Source organism: Lacerta agilis, chromosome 17 (assembly GCF_009819535.1).
Source record: "Lacerta agilis isolate rLacAgi1 chromosome 17, rLacAgi1.pri, whole genome shotgun sequence".
In the NCBI taxonomy this organism is placed as follows: domain Eukaryota; kingdom Metazoa; phylum Chordata; class Lepidosauria; order Squamata; family Lacertidae; genus Lacerta; species Lacerta agilis.
In genome coordinates, this window is record NC_046328.1 from 39,413,777 (window position 1) to 39,436,483 (window position 22,707).

The 22,707-nt window shown below is 52.2% G+C and overlaps 1 protein-coding gene across 1 annotated transcript; it reads right to left on the bottom strand.

Annotated features, from left to right (window-relative positions):
* Window positions 1-723: 723 nt before the first annotated feature.
* On the bottom strand, window positions 724-22,170 carry CASQ1 (calsequestrin 1). The gene is made up of 11 exons (XM_033174924.1): window positions 21,468-22,170; window positions 15,594-15,678; window positions 14,522-14,622; window positions 13,702-13,813; window positions 10,526-10,599; window positions 10,100-10,230; window positions 6,591-6,636; window positions 5,026-5,080; window positions 3,543-3,643; window positions 3,221-3,295; window positions 724-2,068 (listed from the first exon to the last, which is right to left on the bottom strand). Exons 1-11 carry the CDS (start codon window positions 21,708-21,710, stop codon window positions 1,904-1,906), a joined length of 1,188 nt encoding a protein of 395 aa, XP_033030815.1. The 5' UTR covers window positions 21,711-22,170; the 3' UTR covers window positions 724-1,903.
* Between the last annotated feature and the right edge of the window lie 537 nt (window positions 22,171-22,707).

Sequence of the window (22,707 nt, forward strand, 5' to 3'; positions counted from 1 at the left end):
TGTTAAGAGATTCGGGACGGATAAAAGAAAGCCCTTCTTCACGCAGCGCAGAGTTAAACTATGGAACTCCCTGCCACAGGAGACAGAGATGGCCACCAACTTGGCCGGCTCAAAAAGAGGAGCCAGCTATAGACAGCTACCAGCCAGGATGACCACAGTCGGAGGCAGCAATGCTTCTGAATACCAGTTGCTGCAAACCACAGGAAGGGAGAGGGCTCTTGTGTTCGAATCCTGCTTGCTGGTTTCTGTTTGGGGCATCTGGCTGGCCACTGTGAGAACAGGAGGCTGGACTAGGTGGGCCCCCTTTGGCCTGATCCAGCAGACTCTTCTCATGTTCTTATCAAGAAGAGTTATCTAGGATTAATTCCTTTCCTTGGTCCTTTTTGCCTTCAGGACTTTGAGCCCCTTCTCTCCATCGTAACTGATGGGTGGCTAGGGTAGGACATCATTCTTATGTTATTGGTATGAGCTTTCTTGTGCATGCACATTTCTTCTCATACACTGACGAATGCATGCACATGAAAGCTCATACCAAGAACAAACTTAAGTTGGTCTCTAAGGTGCTACTGGAAGAAATGTTTTTTATTTTTTTATTTTGTTTTGACTACGGCAGACCAACACGGCTACCTACCGGTAACTGTAACTAGGCCATTGTTATGACAATTTTCAGGGTGTGGGGGAGAAGGGTAGCGGTGGTGGGCAGAAAATAATATTTCACCAGCGTTGTTATTTGATTTTTTTTTAATCGCTTTGGTTGATCTGTACAAAGTTGTTGAAAAATATACAAATTGTACATTGTGTCACCCCCACCGAGTGCTGAACAGGTTGTTCCCCACCCCTCCCTGATTGTCTCCCCGTTCCCTAAATATTAACAAGACAGTTTTAGCCCTAATATTTTCACCCCCAAAGCCTAGGAATTACATTTGTTTCTAATCCTCCCCCCCATAAATGTTATTGACTGATTTCTGCCCTCCCACTTCAGTTTAACTGATGAAATGATTTGGGGAGATGTTTCCTGACGGAAACTTAGAGCCAAGTGAGTGATAGATTTGACAAAGTCCAAGAGAGAAGTCGGGAACTATTCCTTTGTGTCATGGTGTGAGGAAGAGGAAGGCATTTGTGGAAACGCAGGGAATTTGGGAAGAGGTGGTAAATAATGCATCTGCTCTGCATTCAGAAGGTCCCAGGTTTCACCCCCCCCCCCCCGTGGCATCTCCAGGACGGATGTCTTGCCTGGACAGCCCCTGCCAGTCAGATTGGATGTCACAGGGGAAGCAGAGAGAGAGAGAGAGAGAGAGAGAGAGAGAGAGAGAGAGAGGCATGATGGGAAATTCACTGGGCCAACAACACTTAGGGTTGGGTCACACACATCTCTGCCTGTGCTGATTTGGGGGTCCGTCAAGTGCCCTGGTAAACCAGAATGCTGAGGGTTAGGAACAGGCAAAGAGCCTTGCTCGTTGCTGGGATCCACCCTGGAAAACCTGAGCTGGGCTTAGCACCCCAGGGAAAACTGATGGTCCATCCAGGAACAGCATCCTCAGGACCGGAGCCTGAAGGACACCTGGCGAGCCTAATGCGGAAAGGGGAGAGAGGGGCCAGGGGGTGCCTCTTGGCCAGAACCAACAACCACCCCGTTCTCCCCCTGCGCTGGCAGAGGGCAGAGCGGGGTCCCCGGGGGTGGGTGGGAACACGTGGGGTTCAGCACAGGGTGGGGGCCCTTGACTTAAATAGGATCAATATAAAAATACACGTTCTTGTTAGGGTCTGGTGGCAAAGCGTTGAATTTCGCCTCGGCCAGAGGCGCCTGGCACTGCGGCCCCCTGAGTGACACTCTGGGGACAGGTGTGATGCAGGTGGACCTCAACAGGCAGGGCCCGCCTTCCACGAAGAACAGCGGGAGCCTCTAGTCATCGTCGTCATCATCATCGTCGTCGTCGTCATCATCATCATCGTCGTCGTCATCTTCTGTGTTGATCTCTCCTTCCAGCACATCCTCAATCCAGTCTTCCAACTCCTCTGTGGATGGCAAGTCATCCTCGTCGTCCATCTCCAGCCATATGCTGTCAGCCTGGGGGGGGGGGGAGAGAATACAAAATTCAGCTGGAGATCACCCTACCGATTTGTGATGTTCTGTGCAGGTTAAATACTTTACATTTATCTGTTCTGAATATAAGAATGGATATAGGGTGTATGTAGTGAAGGATTTTTTTGGGGTGGGGGTGGGGAATGTGTATGATGTTTTGATTACCCCCCCCCTGAGTTTTCCCAAGACTGTGAAAAAGTTCATATTTGTCATAGCATCGCAGAAGTGTAGAGTCGCAAGGCACCCCAAGTCTAGTTCAACACCCTGCAATGCAGGAATCGCGAAACACTTTGCGTTTGATTCATCCCCAGTACCGGATTTATGTATAAGATAAACAAACTATAGATTAGGGCCCCACTCTCTTGGCCCACCCCCCAAAAAAATTAAATTAAAAATTAAAAATAACTGGATGTACACTTCCAAAATATAAGATAAAAAAACAAATAAAACCTACATACAGGAACAGTGTTTTGTGTTGTGTAGGCTCCTATGATGTGAGTAATGGGCCCTGCCTGCTCCCTCAAATATCACTGGTTTGCTGATTTCTATATATAGGGTGCCTACATTCTGCATGTGCAAATGGCTTTAGATACCTATACGGTCCATAAATGACCATGTAGCATATATTCAACACAAAAAACAGCGACAGTTTGTTGTTGACCAAGGACAGCTGGACATATTAAGGGCCCCGTTACCTTCAGTAGCTCAGGGCCTCATCCAACCTAAACCCAGCCCTGTTCATCCCTGGTGTCAAGGGAACACGCAGCAAGTGACTGGGGGGGGGGCCCTCAGGGGCTCTTTGTCAGATAACATTTCCCCCATAACTTCTCACCCTCTGTCGCTGTCTATAACAGAGCTATCTGAAAAAAGGGGTGAGGGGGAGCCCTGGAAGTCACAGCCTTGAAGGCAAGAACCTTAAAATGTTGCTTCATTGCATATTGTGGATTTTTTCTTTGATGGGGGCTTCCAGAAACAGGGGGTGTCCATAGCTTGTTTGCCATACAACCGATGGATTTCCCACCTTGGAATTCAGAAACACTTCCCTACTAATTCTACAAAGGCGTTCTCAAGAGGCATGCGCCCGGTTTGAGCTTTGCAACAGTGGCAGAGGTGCCCGCCTCTCCAGTGGTCACTTACGTCCGTTACGTTGACGACGCCAATCTGAGGCCGGGACAGGTCAATGTCGAAAGTCTTCTCCCAGTAGGGGACCAGCTGAGAGAGAAAAAGGGGAATGAGGGGCCACAAAGACTTGCAGGCATGCGCAGCGTCCGATTTTGTGGAGGGTTGGGTTACAAAGTGGTGGTGGGGACACCGGCCACTGATAGCGGCTTTCTTCCAAGAAATGGGTTTAATCCAACTTAAGGGGGCCTTGGTGGTGGCCATAGCAGCTAGAATAAGCCATGGCGCCCATGACAGCCCCCCCCCCCCCCCCCGCTAAAGAGCACAATTGCCTGTTCACCAGTGGAAAGTCCTCGGGGTCGATCCAGATGATACTGAGATCTGGGTTGTCTGTGTTGTCTCGGGCAACGTCCTTCAGGATTTCCAGGAACTCATAACCATCTGTGGCCAGAAAGTGTTGAGGAGAGAGGGAGCTCAGAGGGCAGCCAGTGTCCTGTCTGCCAGCTTTCCTGTGCAAAGGCCTCCCCCCCCACAAATCAAGGCCCACCCCACCCATCTCCTGCCCTTCCTAAACAGAGTCACCATTTCAACCCAGTTTCAGGCAACCGCTGGGATAGCTCCTCCCTCCCCACGAGGCATCCATGGGGCTCCAGGATGATAACAGCAAAGAGAGACGGCAGGAACCAAAAGAGCCTCGTGGCAGAATCTGCCCCAGTTACGGACAGGAGAATCACTTGATAGGTTTTGTCAAACTTCTCCATCAAAATCATTTCCTCTCTAGGAAGGCTGCTGCGGTTTCCACATCGATGCCATGGGCTTAGAGTATTCTTTAACCACATGACAGGGCTTTTGGGGGGAAGCCATGGGACGCGGGTGGCGCTGTGGGTTAAACCACAGAGCCTAGGGCTTGCCGATCAGAAGGTCGGCGGTTCGAATCCCCATGATGGGGTGAGCTCCTGTTGCTCGGTCCCAGCTCCTGCCCACCTAGCAGTTCGAAAGCACATCAAAGTGCAAGTAGATAAATAGGTATCACTTCGGCAGGAAGGTTAGTCATGCTGGCAACATGACCCGGAAGCTGTTTGCGGACAAACACCAGCTCCCTCGGCCAGTAAAGCGAGATAAGCGCCGCAACCCCAGAATCATCTGCGACTGGACCTAATGCTCAGGGGTCCCTTTACCTTTACCTTTACGACTGTTAAAGTCATAAGAGTGCTTTAAATTTAGGGTGTGGGACGAGTGCTACCTTTGTACTCACAGCAAGCTAAAGTTTTGTGTTTCTGGAGATGCAGAAGGCAAGACCCATTGCTGGCTCAGGGGCTCTGGTAAAGAAACCCAAAGGCTAACCTTTTTAATTATCCTGTTTTGAGGGACTGTAGTGCAAGCCAGGGAAAACTGGATTGGCTACTAGCAAATATAAATGTATATTATCTGTGTTGCAGCTCCGGAATGTGGGCAAACATTCTCTGCTGAGCATGTCTGTCGACGGTAAGACCGACAATCAGCTTCTATACTATTTTAATTCTGTTCCAGACAGCACAATGGAGCATGGACTCTCTTGCTGCCATATCAGTTCTTCCTCAGTTTCTTTCAATTATTAGTTTGGATGCGTTTTTATGATATGTTTTGAATCCCCCCCCCCTTCTGGTGTAATGTTACCACGTTCCTTTCATCACACCTGGCTTTTTTAGTTACTGTAGATATGGAAACATGGGGAAATGACCATTGGGGAAGAGAATGGATACGGTGCCACGCAGGCAAGCCCCCTCCCTCCGGCCCCCGCGGCCACAAAGCTCTGCTCTCAGTTCTCTGCAGGGACAACTCACCAGGGTCGTCTTCCTCTGCAAAGGCAACAATATGGATGCCATCCATATCATCCTCCTGGAGGGACAAAGAGAGAGAGGGAGAGAGAGAGAGATGTTACTTACTAGCAGGGGGTGTAAAAAAGCATAGCTTTCTGTTCTGCCTTGTATCAAGAGGCAATGTGGTGTGGAGGTTAGAGCAGAGCTGTCAATCTTTCTTAGCATTGGGAAACGGCGCTGGAATAAGGGAATTTCTTGCAAAAAACGGAAAGTTGACAACTGAGGACCTGGGAGACCAGAGTTCAAATCCCGACTAGGACTCGAAGCTCTGCTCCCATATTTGCCAGACAAATTCCCATCAAACACTCGCAATTTCAGCTCCCCTTTTTGTTTATGTCAGAATTCTCCAGCATCCCTGCTCATGGCCTCTGTCTTACCAGTAGTAAAGACACTGACCCCAAGGCCCCATGGCAACTCCCCTACGCAAGTCCTGTTGCAAGGAACGCAAGTTGTGCAGGAGCATGCATAGTAATCGGTGACATCCCGGGCACTAGCCACTCGGTGCTCTTCACAGTGACTCTCAAGTACAGCTCTCCTTCGCGGGAGAACTCCTTGGTGAAGGGCACTTTCTTACACCAACAGGGAGATTTTTCGAGGGACATGTCTGCACCGTGATGGCGACCTTTGGGAAGATTTTGTCACCTACGTCCATAGGGCGAAGGGAGAGCTGGAACGGATGTCCATGGGTTCAAAACAAAAGGAAGTTGGTCATTTTCAGCTGGCCAACACAACAGTATCAGTTTGCACAAAAGTCGCTGCTGTTGTGCTGTTTGCCCTCGGGTGAATTATTTATGGTGAGGCCGTTTGGTGTGTCTTTGTGAATAGCTGGGTGGGGTGGCAGGGCATACCTTTTTCTGAATGAACGAGGCTGCGGGCATCTCACTTACAATGGCCTCGAGATCACCGTGTTTTATCAATGTACCTTGGTGGTGTAGCGGTGGAAGAAAGGCACGCACAGAGAGAACAAACGTCCCGAAAAGAAAGAGACGTCTTGGTATTTCTAAATTTCCAGCTCATTAAACAAATAGCATGGGGGCGTACAATGAAATCATTAAAATCATTATAAAATTGTAAAAGCAAATAAAGTTCGGCATTTGTACTGGCTGGGGGATTAGTGGTCAATTTCCCCTTGAAAATATTTTCTCTGAATTGCCCCGTGTCCGTTTCCTCACCTAGTGGGGAGTTAGGTAGCTGGTGGCATCCTTAATCACTCAGATGTCCTGCTCAATTCCACCCCACTCCTTAAGAGAAAAACAGTTCTGCTGTTTATACTTGTGAGTAGACATTATTAGAAAGATCTTGGCCACAGGGAAGGGCATCGCTGCAGGATATGAATGCTGTGTGAAATCCTCACATTATTTCTGCTTCCAGCTAATGGGGGTGTGTGTGGGGGGGTGAGGAGCATCAGCAACACATCTGCAAAAGCACTCCAGGAAATTCGAAACTCCAAAATCCAGGGAAGGTTTGGATGCAGAGAATTCCAGAGGCTTTCCTCTCCCCCCCGCCCCCCCGGCTTCGCCTAGACGTACCCAAGTCTCATACATGCTTTCCGGCTGCAGCTTCCTCAGTGTGGGCCTGTAAGACAAGAGGGGCAGAAGAGAGAGTTTGAGGAAGAGGAGAAAACACACGCAAACTTCATTAAGGCTCCTGGTACTAGTGGAGCTTCTGTTGAGATTCTGTAAGATCCCCTCCACGCTGCCTTGCAAAATCCTGTTAATCCTTCGGATGGAACCGTCAGATCCTCGTCTTTCAATTAACCCAATCTGCAGATGGCAGCAAAAATCTTGGGGCTGTGAGTGGTTGGCGAATACCTTTGCTGGACCGGAAAGCTGCTTGGTTAGGCTACGCATGCGAGTTTGGAGAAGACCAAAAATGAGCCATTGGTGGGGAGAGAAGAGGCCACAGCTCAGCGGTTAGAGAACCGGCTGCTGGGCATTCGGAAGCTCCCAGGTTCAATTCGCATTTCTAGGCCACCATTTCTAAATTCAGAACAATGAGGACCAGAATCTTGCTTTCTTTTAAAGCAAAGAGCTGTAGCTCTGTGACAGTGCACCTGTTTTGCATGCAGAAGGTCCCAGGTTCGGTGCCCCATGGCGTCTCCAGATGGGGCTGGGAAGAAAGTTGGCAGCGTCGGGGGATTTTTAGTTACAGGTGGGTAGCCGTGTTGGTCTGCCATAGTCAAAACAAAATCGAAAATTCTTTCTAGTAGCACCTTAGAGACCAACTGAGTTTGTTGTGAGGGGGATTTTTAGTTTGGAGAAAAGGCAAGGAAGAGGAAACATGATAGAAGTGTATAAAATTCAGGGCCAGCTCAAGACATTTTGGCACTTGAGGCAAATCCCAAAATGGCTCCCCTGCAGGGAAGAAGTAGAAGAAGAGTTTGGATTTGATATCCCGCTTTTCACTACCCAAAGGAGTCTCAAAGCGTCTCACATTCTCCTTTTCCCTTCCTCCCCCACAACAAACATTCTGTGAGGTGAGTGGGGCTGAGAGACTTCAGAGAAGGGTGACTAGCCCAAGGTCACCCAGCAGTTGCATGTGGAGGAGCGGGGACGCAAACCTGGTTCACCAGATTACAAGTCTACTGCTCTTAACCACTACACCACACTGATGAGTGAAGATCTACAACAGGGATAGATGGGGGATAAAGATCTACATCAGTTGCAAGGGTGGAAGGAGACCCCCAGTGCCTCCCCTTTGCTGAGAGCTTGCAGTAGAGGTGGATTGGGGAGGGGTGCTAAGGAGGCGGAAGCAGCAGCAGCGGGCATTGCATCCCTCGGAGGCTGCACCTGCTGCCCCCGTGGATTCTGCTGCCTGAGGCGCTTGCCTCAACTTGCCTCATGGGTGGGCCAGCCCTGGTAAAATTATTGCATTGCAGGGGGGAGGACTAGAATCAGGGGCCAGCAAACTTTTTCAGCAGGGGGCCGGTCCACGGTCCCTCAGACCTTGTGGGGGGCCAGACTATATTTTGAAATAAATAAATGAGCGAATTCCTATGCCCCACAAATAACCCAGAGATGCATTTTAAATAAAAGGGCACATTCTACTCATGTAAAAACACACTGATTCCTGGACTGTCCGCGGGCCGCATCTGGCTCCCAGGCCTTAGTTTGCCTACCCATGGACTAGATGACCGTCAGGGTCCCTCCCTACAATTCTATGATTCTATATGTGGCCTGGAGAAAGTGGATGGAGGGGAGTTTCTCTCTCTCCCCCATAACACCAGTGCTGGGGGGGGGGGCATCAAATCAGGCCGAGTGTCGGAAGATTCAGAACTGATAAAAGGAAGTCCTTCTTCACGCTGCACATAGTTAAACTGTGGAACTCCCTGCCACAGGAGGCAGCAACGGCCACCAATCTGGATGGCTTTAAAAGAGGACGAGACGAATTTATGGAGGAGGAGACTGTTTGTGGCTCCTAGCCAGGGTGGCTCTGCCCTGCCTCCACCTTCAGAGGCAGCGATGCTTCTGAGTACAAGTTGTTGGAAACCGCAGGAGGGGAGAGTTGCTCTTGTGTTCAGGTGCTGCTTGGGGGCTTCCTTTTTGGGTCATCTGGTTGGCCACCGTGAGAACAGGAGGCTGGACTAGATGGGCCCCCTTTGGCCTGATCCAGCAGCCAGCCTCTTCCATGTGCTTTGAAAATGCATTTGGGTGTGTGTGCAGCCTTAGAAGTCTGAGCAAATCCTTTTGACGCAGGTAGCCAAGGGGGAGAGGGGGGGCGGAAGGAGAGTCAGTTTGGGGTCAGAGCGAGGTTCAGGGATAATGCCAGGGATGAGAGCAAGCGAGAGGCAGAGAAGCATCGCTGTGCAAAACAGGCCTAATCCGGTCCCGTGAGCGAATCGCAAAGGCCAGGCTGCCATAGCAACCGCACAGCCCCTCGTCTGCCCAGTGTTAGAAGCAGCTGGATGGAGATGCCATTGGTGGTGTGTGTGTGTGTAAGTGCCTGAGAAACAGGGGCACGAAGCACATCAACAGCACCCCCAAGATGAGGAGGGGGGAAGCACCCCCAAAGCGAGAGACAGAGAAGGGGATTTATGCCACAAAATGTTCCCTGTTTGTGCCAGGGTTGAGGTCCCCTGGCGAGAGAGAGATAGAGAGAGAGGGAAGGAAGGAGAGGGATTGGGGTTAGGAAACCTCCCGGTTAATCCCAGGGGATTAGGGTCAGCGGAAACATCTGCAGCAGAGGGGAGGTTGGGTTGGGCGGTGTTGGGGATGGCAGTTAGGGGGAAGAGAGGGGGTGATTTGAGCCAGGATCTTTCTCCTGGGTCTTTGGCACGGGCTTCTGAAACATCCCCAGGGCGACTGATCGCCATTCGGCCTTATTCCCCGTTAGCCCCCGGGCCATTCCTCTCGGGTGGAGGGGACCCTCCGCTGGGCGCCAGAGCTGCAGGTGCGTGCAACATGTTTCCTGCGCTCCAGAAACCAGCTGGCTGTCCTTAGGGGACCCCGAGGACGCCGCCTCACCGATGCTGCTGCCGTTGAGCAGCCAGCCCAGTCGTCTCCTCTACATATAATAGGGAAGGACTCTATCCACACAGGTCCGTTCAATTCCAGACAGCAGCATCTCCAAGTAAGACTGGGACTGGCCCCCCTCCCCGCCTCACTGCTGCTGCTGCTGCCAGCCAGTGTTGACTGCAAGAGGCCCGGCTGGGGGGGGGTGCTTCTGATGGGCAGCAATGCCATCTTTCGCCCCCCGCCCAGCAAAACGCATCTCTCCCCCCAACCCCCCGCAGCCCAGCCCCTGTTTGAAAAGACTTCTCCGTTTGGGGGTTTGGAATCTCAGCCAATAAATGTGCCGTTGCCATGGCAGCAGGAGAAGGACTTTGGTGTTGCTGCTGCCATGGCAACGGATGACTCTCCTCCCCATCCACAGCAGTCAGCCGGGAGAAAGAGCAAGAGTTGCCCGTTTCAGTGAGGAGAGTGTGTGTGTGTGTGTGTGTGTGTGTGTGTGTGTGCCTCTGTCTAGAGCCAGGAAGGCGGATTGGGGGGGGGGGTCTCCTCCTCCTCCTCCAATTCCCCCCTCCTCAATTTCTCTTCACCTCTTGTGCTCCTCCAAAAACTGAACAATTTCCTCCTCGCTGTTGGGTTTGTCTGGGATGGTGACCGGTTCCTCCATGAAAGGCTCATAGTAGTCGATCTCGTTCAGTTTCAGGGACAACTTCTTTGCAACCTGCGATGGGGAGAGAGAGGAGCATCAGAAGGGGTGGAATCCTAGAATTGCAGAGTCGGGAGGGAACCCCAGCGGTCATCTAGCCCAACCCGCTGCAGTGCAGGAATCGGTTTCTCAAGTGGGTTGGCTGCTCTTGTTTTGAAACTTGTAATCCGCCCGCCCCCCAACTTCTCATGCCGCAACGCCTCCCCCCACCGCAGCTTGCAAGCTTCCTTATAACACAAGTTTCCTGCCCCATCCTTTGCTGCCCCTGCTGCCTGCAAAAGCCAGGTGGCGTTTGTGGCCAGCTACGTACCTTGCTGTCAAAGGTGGCATAGAAATCGATGTAGGGGTGGAACTCCTCAGCCGCATCTTCGTAGGCCTTGAAATCTGGAAAGGGGGGAATAACGGGGTCAGCGCCTTGTTTCTGGGGTGGCAAAGGCTGAAAGGAGCTGCTGGGGTGTGTGGGTGAGGGAGGGGCTTTGGCTGATATTATTATCAATATCTACGATCAGAACATAAGAAGATCTGGTCATCGTAGCATCCTAGAGATGGAAGGGACCGCAAGGGGTCCTCCAGTCCACCCCCCTGCAATCACCCCTTTAGTCCAGCATCCTGTTATCATAGGAGCCAAATACCTCTAAGAACCTGTGGGGGGAGCTAAGAGCCATTTGGATGGGAGGTTTAAATGACTCTCAGACTTTGGAAAGCTGGCCTCGCAGGACCCAGTCCATCCATTTTGCAAATTAAATCATTTGAATTGGGTTTTGAATAAATGTGCAATGGATTGCTGAATTTTACTGTGTTATTATCTTAGTGCAGAGGTTTTTGGGTCCATGGCTCCCTTAAGCAACTACCTTCTTTGTGTAGCACCCCTGTGGGGCTCAGGCGCCCAGTTAGGTCACCCCTTGCCTGCAGAGCTGGCAGCCCCTCACCCTCTTCCCTTTACAGGTGGGTAGCCGTGTTGGTCTGCCATAGTCGAAACAAAATAGAAAATTCTTTCCAGTGGCACCTTAGAGACCAACTGAGTTTGTTCTTGGTATGAGCTTTCGTGTGCATGCACACTTCTTCAGATACCTCTTCCCTTGTGGAGGGTTCCCTCCACCTTCTCTCCCCTCTCCTTGGGAGTCCTCTGGGCAGCCGCTATGGCCCCCCTCCCCAAATAGAGGTGCCTCCTCACACTGCTCCATGGGGGCCTCGGAAGCACCCCCTGGCCAGCCCCAGAGGCCCTATTCGCCTGGGGAGCTTGTAGCCAGAGCTGCTGCAACAATCAGCCGTGTGGGTCTTTAGGAGGCAGAGATGCAAGAGGGCGTCAGAGGAGAGAGGGAAGGAAAGAGGGACAGAGGTCAATGCTGCCTTCGGCACCCCTGACCACCATTCAAGACACCCCCAGGGTACCACGGCACACTGGTTAAAACCACTGCCTTAGTGGGACAGGCAAACGGCTATTCTGAATAATGCTTCTTCTAGGGTAGTGGGAGGGGATTGGGGGGTGAGTTTATAGGACATTTCCCCCAAAGGCTTGGGAACCCCTGGACCAGGCAGTCCTTGAAGCATCCTGGACCCAAACTTTGAATTAATGCAAGCACCTTGAGCCCGGCTGAGCAGCAGGCAGGAAGGCCGGGGGCTGGACTAGATGGCCCTTGGGGTCCCTCCCAGTTCTCAAGTCCTGCTGTGATAGCCTGTCCCCATCAGCCACCCAGCCGCAGAGCTCTGCCCCCCAGACCAGGCCCTCAAGGGCAGCCCCTCCCCGAGGTTTCCTGAGAGAGGATCTGTGCACCCACACCAGGCCTGCCGCCCAGGCCAGAGAGCGGCTGCTTCTCCCTCTGCTGCTGAGCTGTGATGGGTCACAGGGATGACATGTTAAGCTGGTTTAATGCGGGTGTCAGCTGGTTGGGGCTTCCGCCCCGAAGCAGGGACTGGCGAAAGACGGGGGGGGGGGGAGCTGACAGGAGCTGTCTGGGAGCACACGAGGCATCAGAGCAAATCTGCAAACTTAAACTCCGGGCTGCGTTCTGTTTCTTAAAAAAGCACCCACACAGGAAGACGGTGGATGCACAGCACTGCGTGTCTCGTCCGGGGCTGTGTCTCTCCCAGAGAAAACCCACAGGGGCAGAACCAACAGAAGGATAGATCTGTAATGGTGGAGTACTCCCTCCAGGAGCAGGGGCAGTCTACCTTTGAGCAGTGGAGCAGACTCCCTCGGAAGGTGGCAGAATCTCATTCACTGGAGGCCTTTAAAGCAGCACACCCTCCCAGTGTCTCTATGTTCCAGTGACGCCCCTGATTTAGAGAAACCATCCCGGTTTCTGATTTGATCCTGGAATGTCCCACTGTCCCTATTTTCACTGGAGAAATGTTGGAGGGTATGGTAGGATGTCCCTATTTTCACTGGAGGGTATGGAGTTATCCGACCCCCCCCCCAAGCCGTCTGAACGCAATTCTGTATAGGGAAGTTTTTTAAATGCTTAATTATGTTTTTATATACGTTGGAATCCTCCCAGAGTGGCTGGGGCAACCCAGAAAGATGTGTGGGCTATAAATAGTAAAATTATCATTATGGAATGGGACATCCCTATTTTCATCAGAGAAATGTTGGAGGGTATGAAGCAGAGGTCGGATGGCCACCTGTTGGGGATGCTTTAGCAGAGATTCCTGCATTGCAGCAGGGGGTTGGACTAGATGACCCTCGGGTCCCTTCCCACTCTTCAGGTGCTGCTTGCATTAGGGTCACCTGCTAGCCACTGACTGTCCTGTGGGACGAGATGCCCCACCCATTGGGCTCTGACCCAGCAGCCAGCTTCGTCTCGTGGTTGTAAGCTGTCTTGAGTTACTTTTTTGAGGGTAGCGGGGAGAAATCACTAATTGGTTTAATAGATAAATATAATAATGTCTTGGGCAGCTGACTTTCTGTGTGGCTGGCAAGAGATCTGGTTGTGCTTTGAGAAGCTTGATCTGTGCATGGCTACGGGGCAGATACAGCTGCGTGGTGCCTCCAGGACCAGTTACAGTCTACCTGTTGAAAATGGCCAAATGCCCCTGAGAACTTAGGTATCGAGATAGACTGCTGCCTATGGACCTGGAGGCCCCATAGGAACATAAGCAGAGCCCGGCTGCTGGATCAGGCCAAAGGGGGGTCCCATATAGCCCCACACCCTGGCCTCACATTGGCCAAGCAGATGGCCATTATGGGAAACCCAAAGGCAGGATTCGAGCACAAGAACTCTCTTCCCCTCCTCTGGCTCATAGCAGTTGAGATTCAGAAGCATATCTGCCTCCATCTGCGGAGCAGAGCCATCAATAGCCCTCTCCTTCTCCTCCTCCTCCTCCTGCCACCAGGACTGAGATGGGCTGCCTGCACGGTCCAACTGGTAGAGTTGTCCAGTGCTTGTACATGTGTGTTTGTGTGTGTGTGTGGGGGGGGGATGGATTTCAGCAGAGCCTCTTGGGAGGACCAACCCCCCCTTCCCATTGCCCCAAAGAGGCACCTACGTTCCGAGTCTTCGTTCTTGAAGTAGCCGATCAGTTTGGGCTCGTCTTCAACGTTCTCAAATGCCTGCAGCTCGTGTTCCCCTTCAATGAACTCCACTGGGTCTTCCATCACCTGGAGAGAAAGGGAAGGATCAGGCCGTTGGCATCACAGCACCAAAATCACAGGGTCATGGTTGGAAGGGACCCCAAGCGCCATCTAGTCCAACCCCTGCGGTGCAGGAATCACAGCCAAAGAAGCCCCGAGAAGTGGCCGTCCAACCTCTATTTAGAAACCTCCAATGAAGGAGAGCCCATCAACTTTCATAGAATCACAGAGTTGGAAGGGACACCCAGGGCCATCTAGTCCAACCCCCTGTATTGAAAGAAAACCCACCACCTTCCAAGGCTGCTTGTTCCACTGTCCAACAGACCAGAGCATTTTTTATCCAATGACCCAAGTGCTGTGGCTTTAGCAATGGAGCAAGCGAGGCAGGGCTCCTTAGGAAGGCTGTTCCCCAACAACCCGCTGCCCCCCCCAAGTCAATTTCAGAACTTGGCTAGTTTCTGCAGGGAGGGTGGACTTGCTCAGCGATCATGGTGGGGAGCCTTTTTGGGGCTCAAGGGCCGCATTCCTTCACGGCCAACCCTCCAGGGGCCAGGGGCTTGGAGGCCAAAGTGTGCAGAGCCACGGAGTTATGGTCCAGCCACGCAAAGAATTCTAGGGTTCTGTCCACACACAAACATGCCTTTCCGCCCCTGACCCTGACTCCCTAGCCCTCCCCCCAGGTGTTGAGGGGTAGGGGGACATTTCAGCCAATATGGACAGGGCAAGAGGACTCACATCGAGGATGAACTCCACCAAAGTGTCGGCAGAAAACTCCCCGTCGTACTCGATGATTTCATCATCCTTGAACACATACACACTGTCTTCTTCCGCCAGGCCTGCACAGGGGAGACAGGCATAGAATCACTTGAGAAGGGACCCCCAATGGTCATCTAGCCCAACCCCCCCGCTGTAAGGTATAGGGGGCAGAGGAAAGAGAGAGAGAGGAGCTGGAGGGCAAGGGGGCTTATTTCACCCTTGCATATACCACGGGGACACATACTCTAGGCCACTCTTTGCCCACCTGGCACCCTCCAAAACTTCTGAACTACAATTCCCATCAGCCCAGGCAGGGCTTGGGGTAATCTTTGGTAATACTGTATGGTGCCCTTGAGAGAGGTCTAGATTTGCCGCCCCAAAACAGATCTTCTCAATTTTGGATCATCTCAGTTTTGTTTTCCCACGGCTTGGTGCCCGGTGCTGGGGAACCGCGCCATAAATCAGGCGCTGCAAAGGCTGATGGAAGTTGTAGTCCAAAACATCTGCAGGACGCCAGCTTGGCAAAGGCTGCTTGAGGCTGACAGCTATGCCTCTGGCTCAGGGACTCCTGTCTCTAATTCCATGCATCTCAGTGGGTGGAGCTAGAATCCTGTTTATATGAATGGCTCAAGGTGTCCTGCAGGGATCTCTGAGCTTCTAGCGCCCCCTGGTGGTTGGCATGCCACTGACATCTCGCAGGAACCTGCCTTCTCCTGCCAGCCAGACTCTTGGCTCCTCTAGCTCAGTACTGCTTACACTGCCTGGCAGCACCTCCTGGGGTTTCCAGGCAGGCACTCTTCCCCAGCACCATGTGGAGATGCCCCTGGGGACGGAACATGGCACCTTCTGCATGCAAAGCAGAAATCGCCCACGTGCTGAGCCTTTAAAATCAAAGCCAAGTTTCCAGTCCTCATGGTTTTGAAGAAAAGGCTGATTTAAATAGGAAGCTGCCTCAATACTCAGATACTTCAGCAGCGCCTTGCAGCCCGCCCGCCCCCCTGCCCCAGGAGGTATTGCCAGCCCCCCCTTCTGCTCCCTGCCAGACACTTACCTAGTTTCTTGGCCACCGCGGCATCCTTCTCTGCGTCCACCAGGCCAAACCCCACGCCTTTCTCCTCCAGGACTTGGGCTGCTAACTAGGAGAAAGAGTCAACAGGAGGGCAGGCAGACGAAGCGAGAGAGACAGAGAGAGGAGAGAGAGAGAAGATGGGAATGAACAAGCTCCCGGACGGTGGAGGGAAAGGCTTTTTGCAGGAAAACTTGCCGCCCTTTTGGACTTTTGCCGTCCTTGCAATACTGCTACTTTTCAGAGGCTCCAAATCTGTCCTCTTGGTCCCATGAACCCATCCCAAAAATCCCCCAACCCTACCCTTTAAAAGGAGCAGTTTGCACAAGCTACTAAGGAAGGTAAACAGAACAGAATTCAAGACAATTAACTCCACATTTATTCAAAATGCAATGAAAGCTTTTTAGCGAATTCAACAAAATCAATGAACTTGATGCAGTGACACCAGCTTCTCAAAGTCATAGAATCATAGAATCCTTGAGTTGGAAGAGACCCCAAGGGCCATCCAGTCCAACCCCCTGCCAAGCGGGAAACACCATCAAAGCATTCCTGACAGATGGCTGTCAAGCCTCCGCTTAAAGACCTCCAAAGAAGGAGACTCCACCACACTCCTTGGCAGCAAATTCCACTGTCCCACAGCTCTTACTGTCAGGAAGTTCTTCCTAATGTTTAAGTGGAATCTTCTTTCTTGTAGTTTGAATCCATTGCTCCGTGTCCACTTCTCTGGAGCAGCAGAAAACAACCTTTCTCCCTCCTCTATATGACATCCTTTTATAATACAGTATTTGAACATGGCTATCATACCACCCCTTAACCTTCTCTTCTCCAGGCTAAACATGCCCAGCTCCCTAAGCCGTTCCTCACAAGGCATCGTTTCCAGGCCTTTGAGTCAAGTCCGAGAGTCATTTGTAATTTCTGGAATGCGGAGAGGTTGGGGCCTTTGCTGTGAAATTAGGCAGGACACCCTTCTGGCAAATGGGTCGGCCTTGCCAAGTCCACCATCCTCAGGGACCTTAAGCTCTCAACAGGAATGTTCTCAGGTCCAGCAGCCGCATACCTCTTGACTCGGAAGCCTCACGGGCTGCCCCAGTTGTGTGTTTTGGCTGGAGGGGCTCGTTACTCAGGGATGCACAAAACACACTCTGCACATGGTCAGAGGCATGGTGTGCTTGGGCATTGTCACATCATAGGGCTGTGATCTAGCACTGAAAGCCAATTGTGGTGTGTGTGTGTGTGTGTGTGTGTGTGTGTGTGCAAGAAATCCCAAAAATTGAGCTAAGATGCTTTTTTAAAAAAAGTTTGAATTTCCCCCTAAAATTCAAAAAGTTGCCCTCCATTCAGAATTTGGTTGTTGGGCTTCAACACCTGTTTTAAAAAGGAGAGCAGGAATTTCCTTTCAGGCAGTGTCCACTGTCATATAGCCACTAACTAGCAATCAACTAGCAAAAGAATTAAAATAAAATAAAGATCTGTCAGGGTTCCAAGCGTTTTCAAGCGCTGAATTCCGTGGGAAGGCATCTATCGTCAAACACAAAATGCTGGATATCGAATCCTGCTGAATATCAGCTCTGAGAGGTTGACAAATATTGAAGGCAGTAAGTGTTGGATCCCAGATGCCTCCGCCCAAACAGAGAACATGTTGCAAATGCTTGGCAGCTTGGAATCCAAAAGGGCAACCATGTAAAGATTCTTATAGGATTGGGGTTTGAGACTGGGGTTTTCTGCTTGGGGGTTTCCTGCAGGAACCTGGGTGGCCACTGTGAGCACAGGATCAGGTCACTGGCCTGATCCAGCAGTCGGGTTCTTCTTAGGTTCTGATGGAGCTTCCAGTTTCAGATGCAGTCTATCTCGATTCCAAGGTTCTCTGGGGTATTTGGCCACTGTGATGAGGACAGGAGGAGGGGCTAGAAGGCCTCCCTTGGGCTTGATTCAGTAGGATGTCCCCTGTTTCTGAAACCCTGCAAAGCTGCTGCCAGCCGATGTTGGCATCACTAAGCTTGATGGGCATAGGAAGCTACTTTGTGCCAGGTCAGACAATTGAATCCCTCCATCTAGCACTGGGCTTCAGGCAGAAAATGTCTTTGGCCAACATTGGCTCCCTGAGACGTCTATTAGGAAAATATTCATTCAACTTCACCCTGCAGCAGCGCTGCAAGAAATCAAAGAATAGCAGGAACAAATCGTGGAACCCGAACCAACAGATTCAAACTACAGGAAAGGGCTCAGCGTTAGGAGGAACTTTTTGCGGGTAGGAGCATCTCGACAGTGGAAGGGCCTCTCTCAGAAGGGGGCGGACTGTCCTTCGTTGGAGGTGTTTAAGCAGGGCTTGCATTGCCATCTTTAGCTGCCATTCCTGCCTTGCAGGGGGTTGGGCTAGATGACCCTCAGGGTACCTTCCAACTCTGTGATCTCCATCTCTTGAATACATCCGCCCTGTCCAGAGCCCAGGCAGAGGCGATGTGTCTCCACCTTGCAGGCCTCGTTCTGGGAAACCTATTAAAGGTGACTCCAAGAACCCAGCCGGAATTAACACCGCCCTTCTAGTGCCAGGGAGCGGAGAATATTTAGGGATGGAAGCAATGACGTCTTGGAATGTCTCTCTGTAGGGAGAAGGCTTCAAGGTGGGCAGGGGAGGAGAGGGTGTCCTTTTCGAAAGACCTGAGGAGCCCAGCTCAGCGCCTGGACCTGCCGTGGTATCTGTGCGCCTAGAGGGGGGTGAGACCGCCTGCCCACAGCATGCAGCTCCCATGGGCCCACCACATGATCTGAGGGACGGTGGACCGGCCCACGGCTGAAAAAAGTTGCTGACCCCCGGATTAGACTGAGACAGAAGTGTTGGGCTTATACATTGAAGCACCTTTGACTCTCTGGGGGAAGAAAAACCCCAGCCAGTACAATCCACGTCTAGCTGAACACCCTGTGGCCAAGATTATTATTTAGTGCGCTGCTGGGGGCTGGAATAGAAGACTCTTTGGGTCCCTTCCGACTCTACGATTCTATGAATTTAGACCCTTCCCTTCCCCCCCCCCAAGCAGCCTAGAGAAGGGGGCCCTGTGTCCTGCTTTACGGAGGACAGCCCTGTCTTTGAAGAGCTGTGTGACCAAGTCCCGTTTAAAGATAAATGGACCTTAAGCAGGGGGACGGCCGTGTGTGTGTGTTTTCCCCCTTGATGTTGCTCCTCAACCCAGATCAGCAGTTGGACAGCAGCCTGGTCATCCCTGGGGTGAAGTGCGCTGTCTCCCTATTAAAGTTTTAAAGGAAGTCCTCCTTCAGGCAGCACAGAGTTAGATTGTGGAACTCCCTGCCACAGGAAGCAGGGACGGCCACCAACTTGGATGGCTTTAGAAGAGCAATGGAGGGATTCATGGAGGAGGAGGAGAGGGCCATCGGTGAGCCCCTGGTCTGCTCCCCATGGTCAGAGGCAGCCCGGCTTCTTTGAGGCATCTGGTTGACCACCATGAGAAGAGGAGGCTGGACTGGATGGAGCCCTTTGGCCTGATCCAGCAGCCAGGCTCTTAAATTATAGCTACATTAGCATATGCACATTGGTTGCAAATCTGTGTAGTTTTTATTCCTTTTTTTTGAGGGGGGGTTGATGTCTTAAGTGGCCGCCCTTTTCACTTGGGGAGTACGAAACAGCACTAGGTGATGGTGTCAGTTTTGGTTTCTATAACTTTTTCATTTTTCTCTCGTTTTAATTTCTGTTCCTCACATTTCCTCCTCAGTATGTCATTTAAAAAATAAAATAAAAGGAATTTCTGAAAATTCACCCCGATTTTAGTGCGAATTTCTGCTGCACATTATTATTATTACTGTTGTTATAATGATCATTATCATTATCCTCCCTTTCCTCCAAGGAGCTCAGGATGCTGTACCTAGCTCTCCCTGCTCCATTTTATCCTCACAACAACCCTGCGAGGTAGGTTCGGCTGGGAGACTGTGATTGTCCTAAGCTCACCCAGGGAGCTTCCTGGCTGAGAGGGGATTTGAACCCTGCTCTCCCAGGTCTTCACCTAGCCCTTTAACCCCTACACCACACTAGCTCACTGCGTTCCTTCCTCTGGTTTTTACCCCACTCAATGCAATTTTCGGAACCATTGCTTCGCTGGAAAAACCCCGTTGCAAAATTCAGAGCAGTGCGAATTCCAATATGACGGTTTCTTTTCAGGATGTGAACTGGCAACTGAGAATTCAGTTGAGAAACTCAATTAAATGCGCACCTAATCGAATTTCGCCTCTGTCTCTAAATGGCCCATTATTGCAAAGCGAAGCCAGTCCCTTCCGATCCAGGCCAGATTGCCCACAGTCTCCTGTTCCTAAGTGTCCCCACTTCTGACTGACCTCCTTTTCTCACCCCACCCCTCCCTCCCTCCTCAGGCCACCCAACACCTTCAACCCCCCCCCCCCCCGGCTAAGTTGCTGCGGTCTGAGGAATGCCAAAATGACGCTTCCCAAGCGGAGACCATCTCTGAAATGTGTCTCGTTCCCCCTCCTCCTTCCTTGGGGCCATTTTTAGAAAGTTCCACTGACCTGCGCTGGCTGCCTGGGCACCCCCTTCCCTGGGCAGCCCTTGGCCTCGGCCCCCTCCCTGCTTTCCTGCCCCCCAGGCAAGATTCCTAAGGAAACTATTCCAAGGCTGCCTTTCTGGAGAGGAGGAGGAGGAGGAGGAGGAGGAGGAGGTTCTTCTTGCAGCCATTTGAAGGCGCCAATTAAGGAGATGGCAATTTTAGCCCTGGCTGTTGCTCTCCTCTCTTGGGAGAGAAGCGCACGGTGCTCTGTCTGGGACAGGGGAACACAGCCCTGAGTGGGCTTTTGCAGATCTGGGCCTGGGGGGAGGCCATCTCTTTCGCCTGGCTCTGCGCCCCAGATTTGCACGGAGGTGCGATTGTGGCAGCGCACGTGGTGGGGAGCACGTCAAGAACATGCTTGTGTATCACACGTGAAGCTTGGGCTGGTTGCATATAAATCTTATGAAATAATAATAATAATAATAATAATAATAATAATAATAAGGAGGTTTTCTGCCCCTGCCTTCCATTCACAAGGCAGACACACAATGAGGAGAACCCCCTTGTTGCACTGACCCAGATTTATGATTATATATTTGTTCCATTTCCACCCCATCTTCTTGTGGTTCTCCCTCTTCCTCATGGAATCCCCGCAACAACAACCTTGCAATGTGGATCAGGCAGCGGAGTTCCACGGACCCCAGCATTACAGCCCCAGCAACAACCGACCCAAAGGTTTAGCTGAGCGCCCCCGTTTATGGAGAGCACGAGGGAAGTCCCTCTTTGCCCATTCCTCTGATCTTCCACAACTCCTTCCACACATCCACGCTCCTCCCCTGAGACGGATTCAGGGCAAAGATCGGAGGAGGAGGGGCTGCACTGCACCCATCCTTGGGGTTTGGGGAGGGAGCAGGCGGTGGGGGGGGGGGAAGAGGAGAAGGCTGGGTTTTGTCGTGGTAGAAATTCCCACAGAACATGGCAGGTGGTGCAAAAATTCCTGCAGAATCAGAGGACTCAGCAAACCAGCTGAATGCTGTTGCTTTTGGGAAGTCTCCCCCATGATCTACAGCACAGACCCCCCCCCAATATAATACCCCTGGGACATCTGCCCCTTTGCCACCCACCCAGCACTTGCACCGCCCAAGCCGTAGAATCACAAAGATTGAATCACAGTTGTCCAAGCTCCTGAAATTCCTTGACCTCACCCCTTTCCACAACCTGAGTTGCCTGCTGCCTCGGTGGATAGCTGCCCTTCCTTGCTAAATGGCTGTTTCGGGACAAGAGTTTCCAGGGGGGGGGGACCTGTGTCCCCCTGCCGGCTGCCTCCCTCCAGCACATCCCTGGTCGTTACCTCCAAGATCAGCTCCTCCAGCTCAAACTGCTTCTGGGATGCCTTGTCGTCCCCGATGGGCTCGTGGTACAGCAGAGCCAGGATCTCATACTTCTTCAAGACGTTCTTGTAGTTCTTGGCGTTGACATCGATGACCCGGTCGATGCCATCGTACTCGGGGAAATCCAGCCCGTCTTCGCCCCGGCCCAGTGGGCCAAAAGCGGCCAGCAGCAAGGCCACAAGGGCTACCCCGAGCCACTTCATCCTGCCTGACCTTCCCGGGAGAGGAAGCCCCAAACTGAAGGAGGAGAGAAGGAGATTGAATAGCGGAGACGTCCCTCTGGGCTCTCCGGTCCTTCGCCCTTCCCCTGGCAATGCAGAAAGTCAACCCGACCCCTGGAAGACGGCTGCGGAAGGAGAGGTGGCCCTCTTCTCCTCCTCCTCTTCCTCCCTTCCTTCCCCTCTGCCGCCTTTGCCTTTAAGGCGGCTGTCAGGGCAGGGGGCTCCGGGGGGCAAGGACGTCTGGCTTCTTTGCTGACACAGGCAGGCAGCCCGGAGAGTTGGCCGAGGGGGGCCCTTGCTCCGTCAGGGTGGCGACAACCTCTCCGAGGGGCGAGGGGCGTCAAAAGCAAAGGCAGGGACCAACGGGCAGCCCATAAAAGCAGCCGGGAGGGGAGGTGCCCCGGGGATGGAGGGCTGTCTTATCCCCAGGCATTTGGCACTGCTTGAAAGAGACACCCCACCCCTCTGCTCCCTGCCTATATATGTATATGGGAGATGGAGGGGCCCCCGCCCTGCCCAACAGCCACCTGCATCCCGGTCCGGGGAGCCTCCGAACCCTCACCTGCCCGACCGAACCACCTGCCTCTGTTGGCCCTCAGGTTTATTATCAGGGCCTCACCTTGGCCAGGTCTTCCTCTCTCCGAGGCTGATATTTGACGGCCTTTCCTTATTGCCATATTAAGGAAGGGGGGGCGGAGGGGAGGTATGTGAGGCCGGGTGGGAAGGCGGAGGCCTGGAGGCTTGGAGGAGGTCTAAAAATAAGAGAAGATGAGTCGGAGGTAAATCAAGATGGACTTGTGCGGATGGCAGGGAAATTAGAGAGTGTTGGGTGCGGGGGGGGGGGGAGATACTGTACGAGGCCCAGAAGGGAAGGCGCTCTCTCTCTCTCTCTCTCTCTCTCTCTCTCTCTCTCCCTCTCTCTGGTGTTCTTGAATTACACAGGGGGTGGTCGGATAAGGCTGTGCACTGGGTATGATGC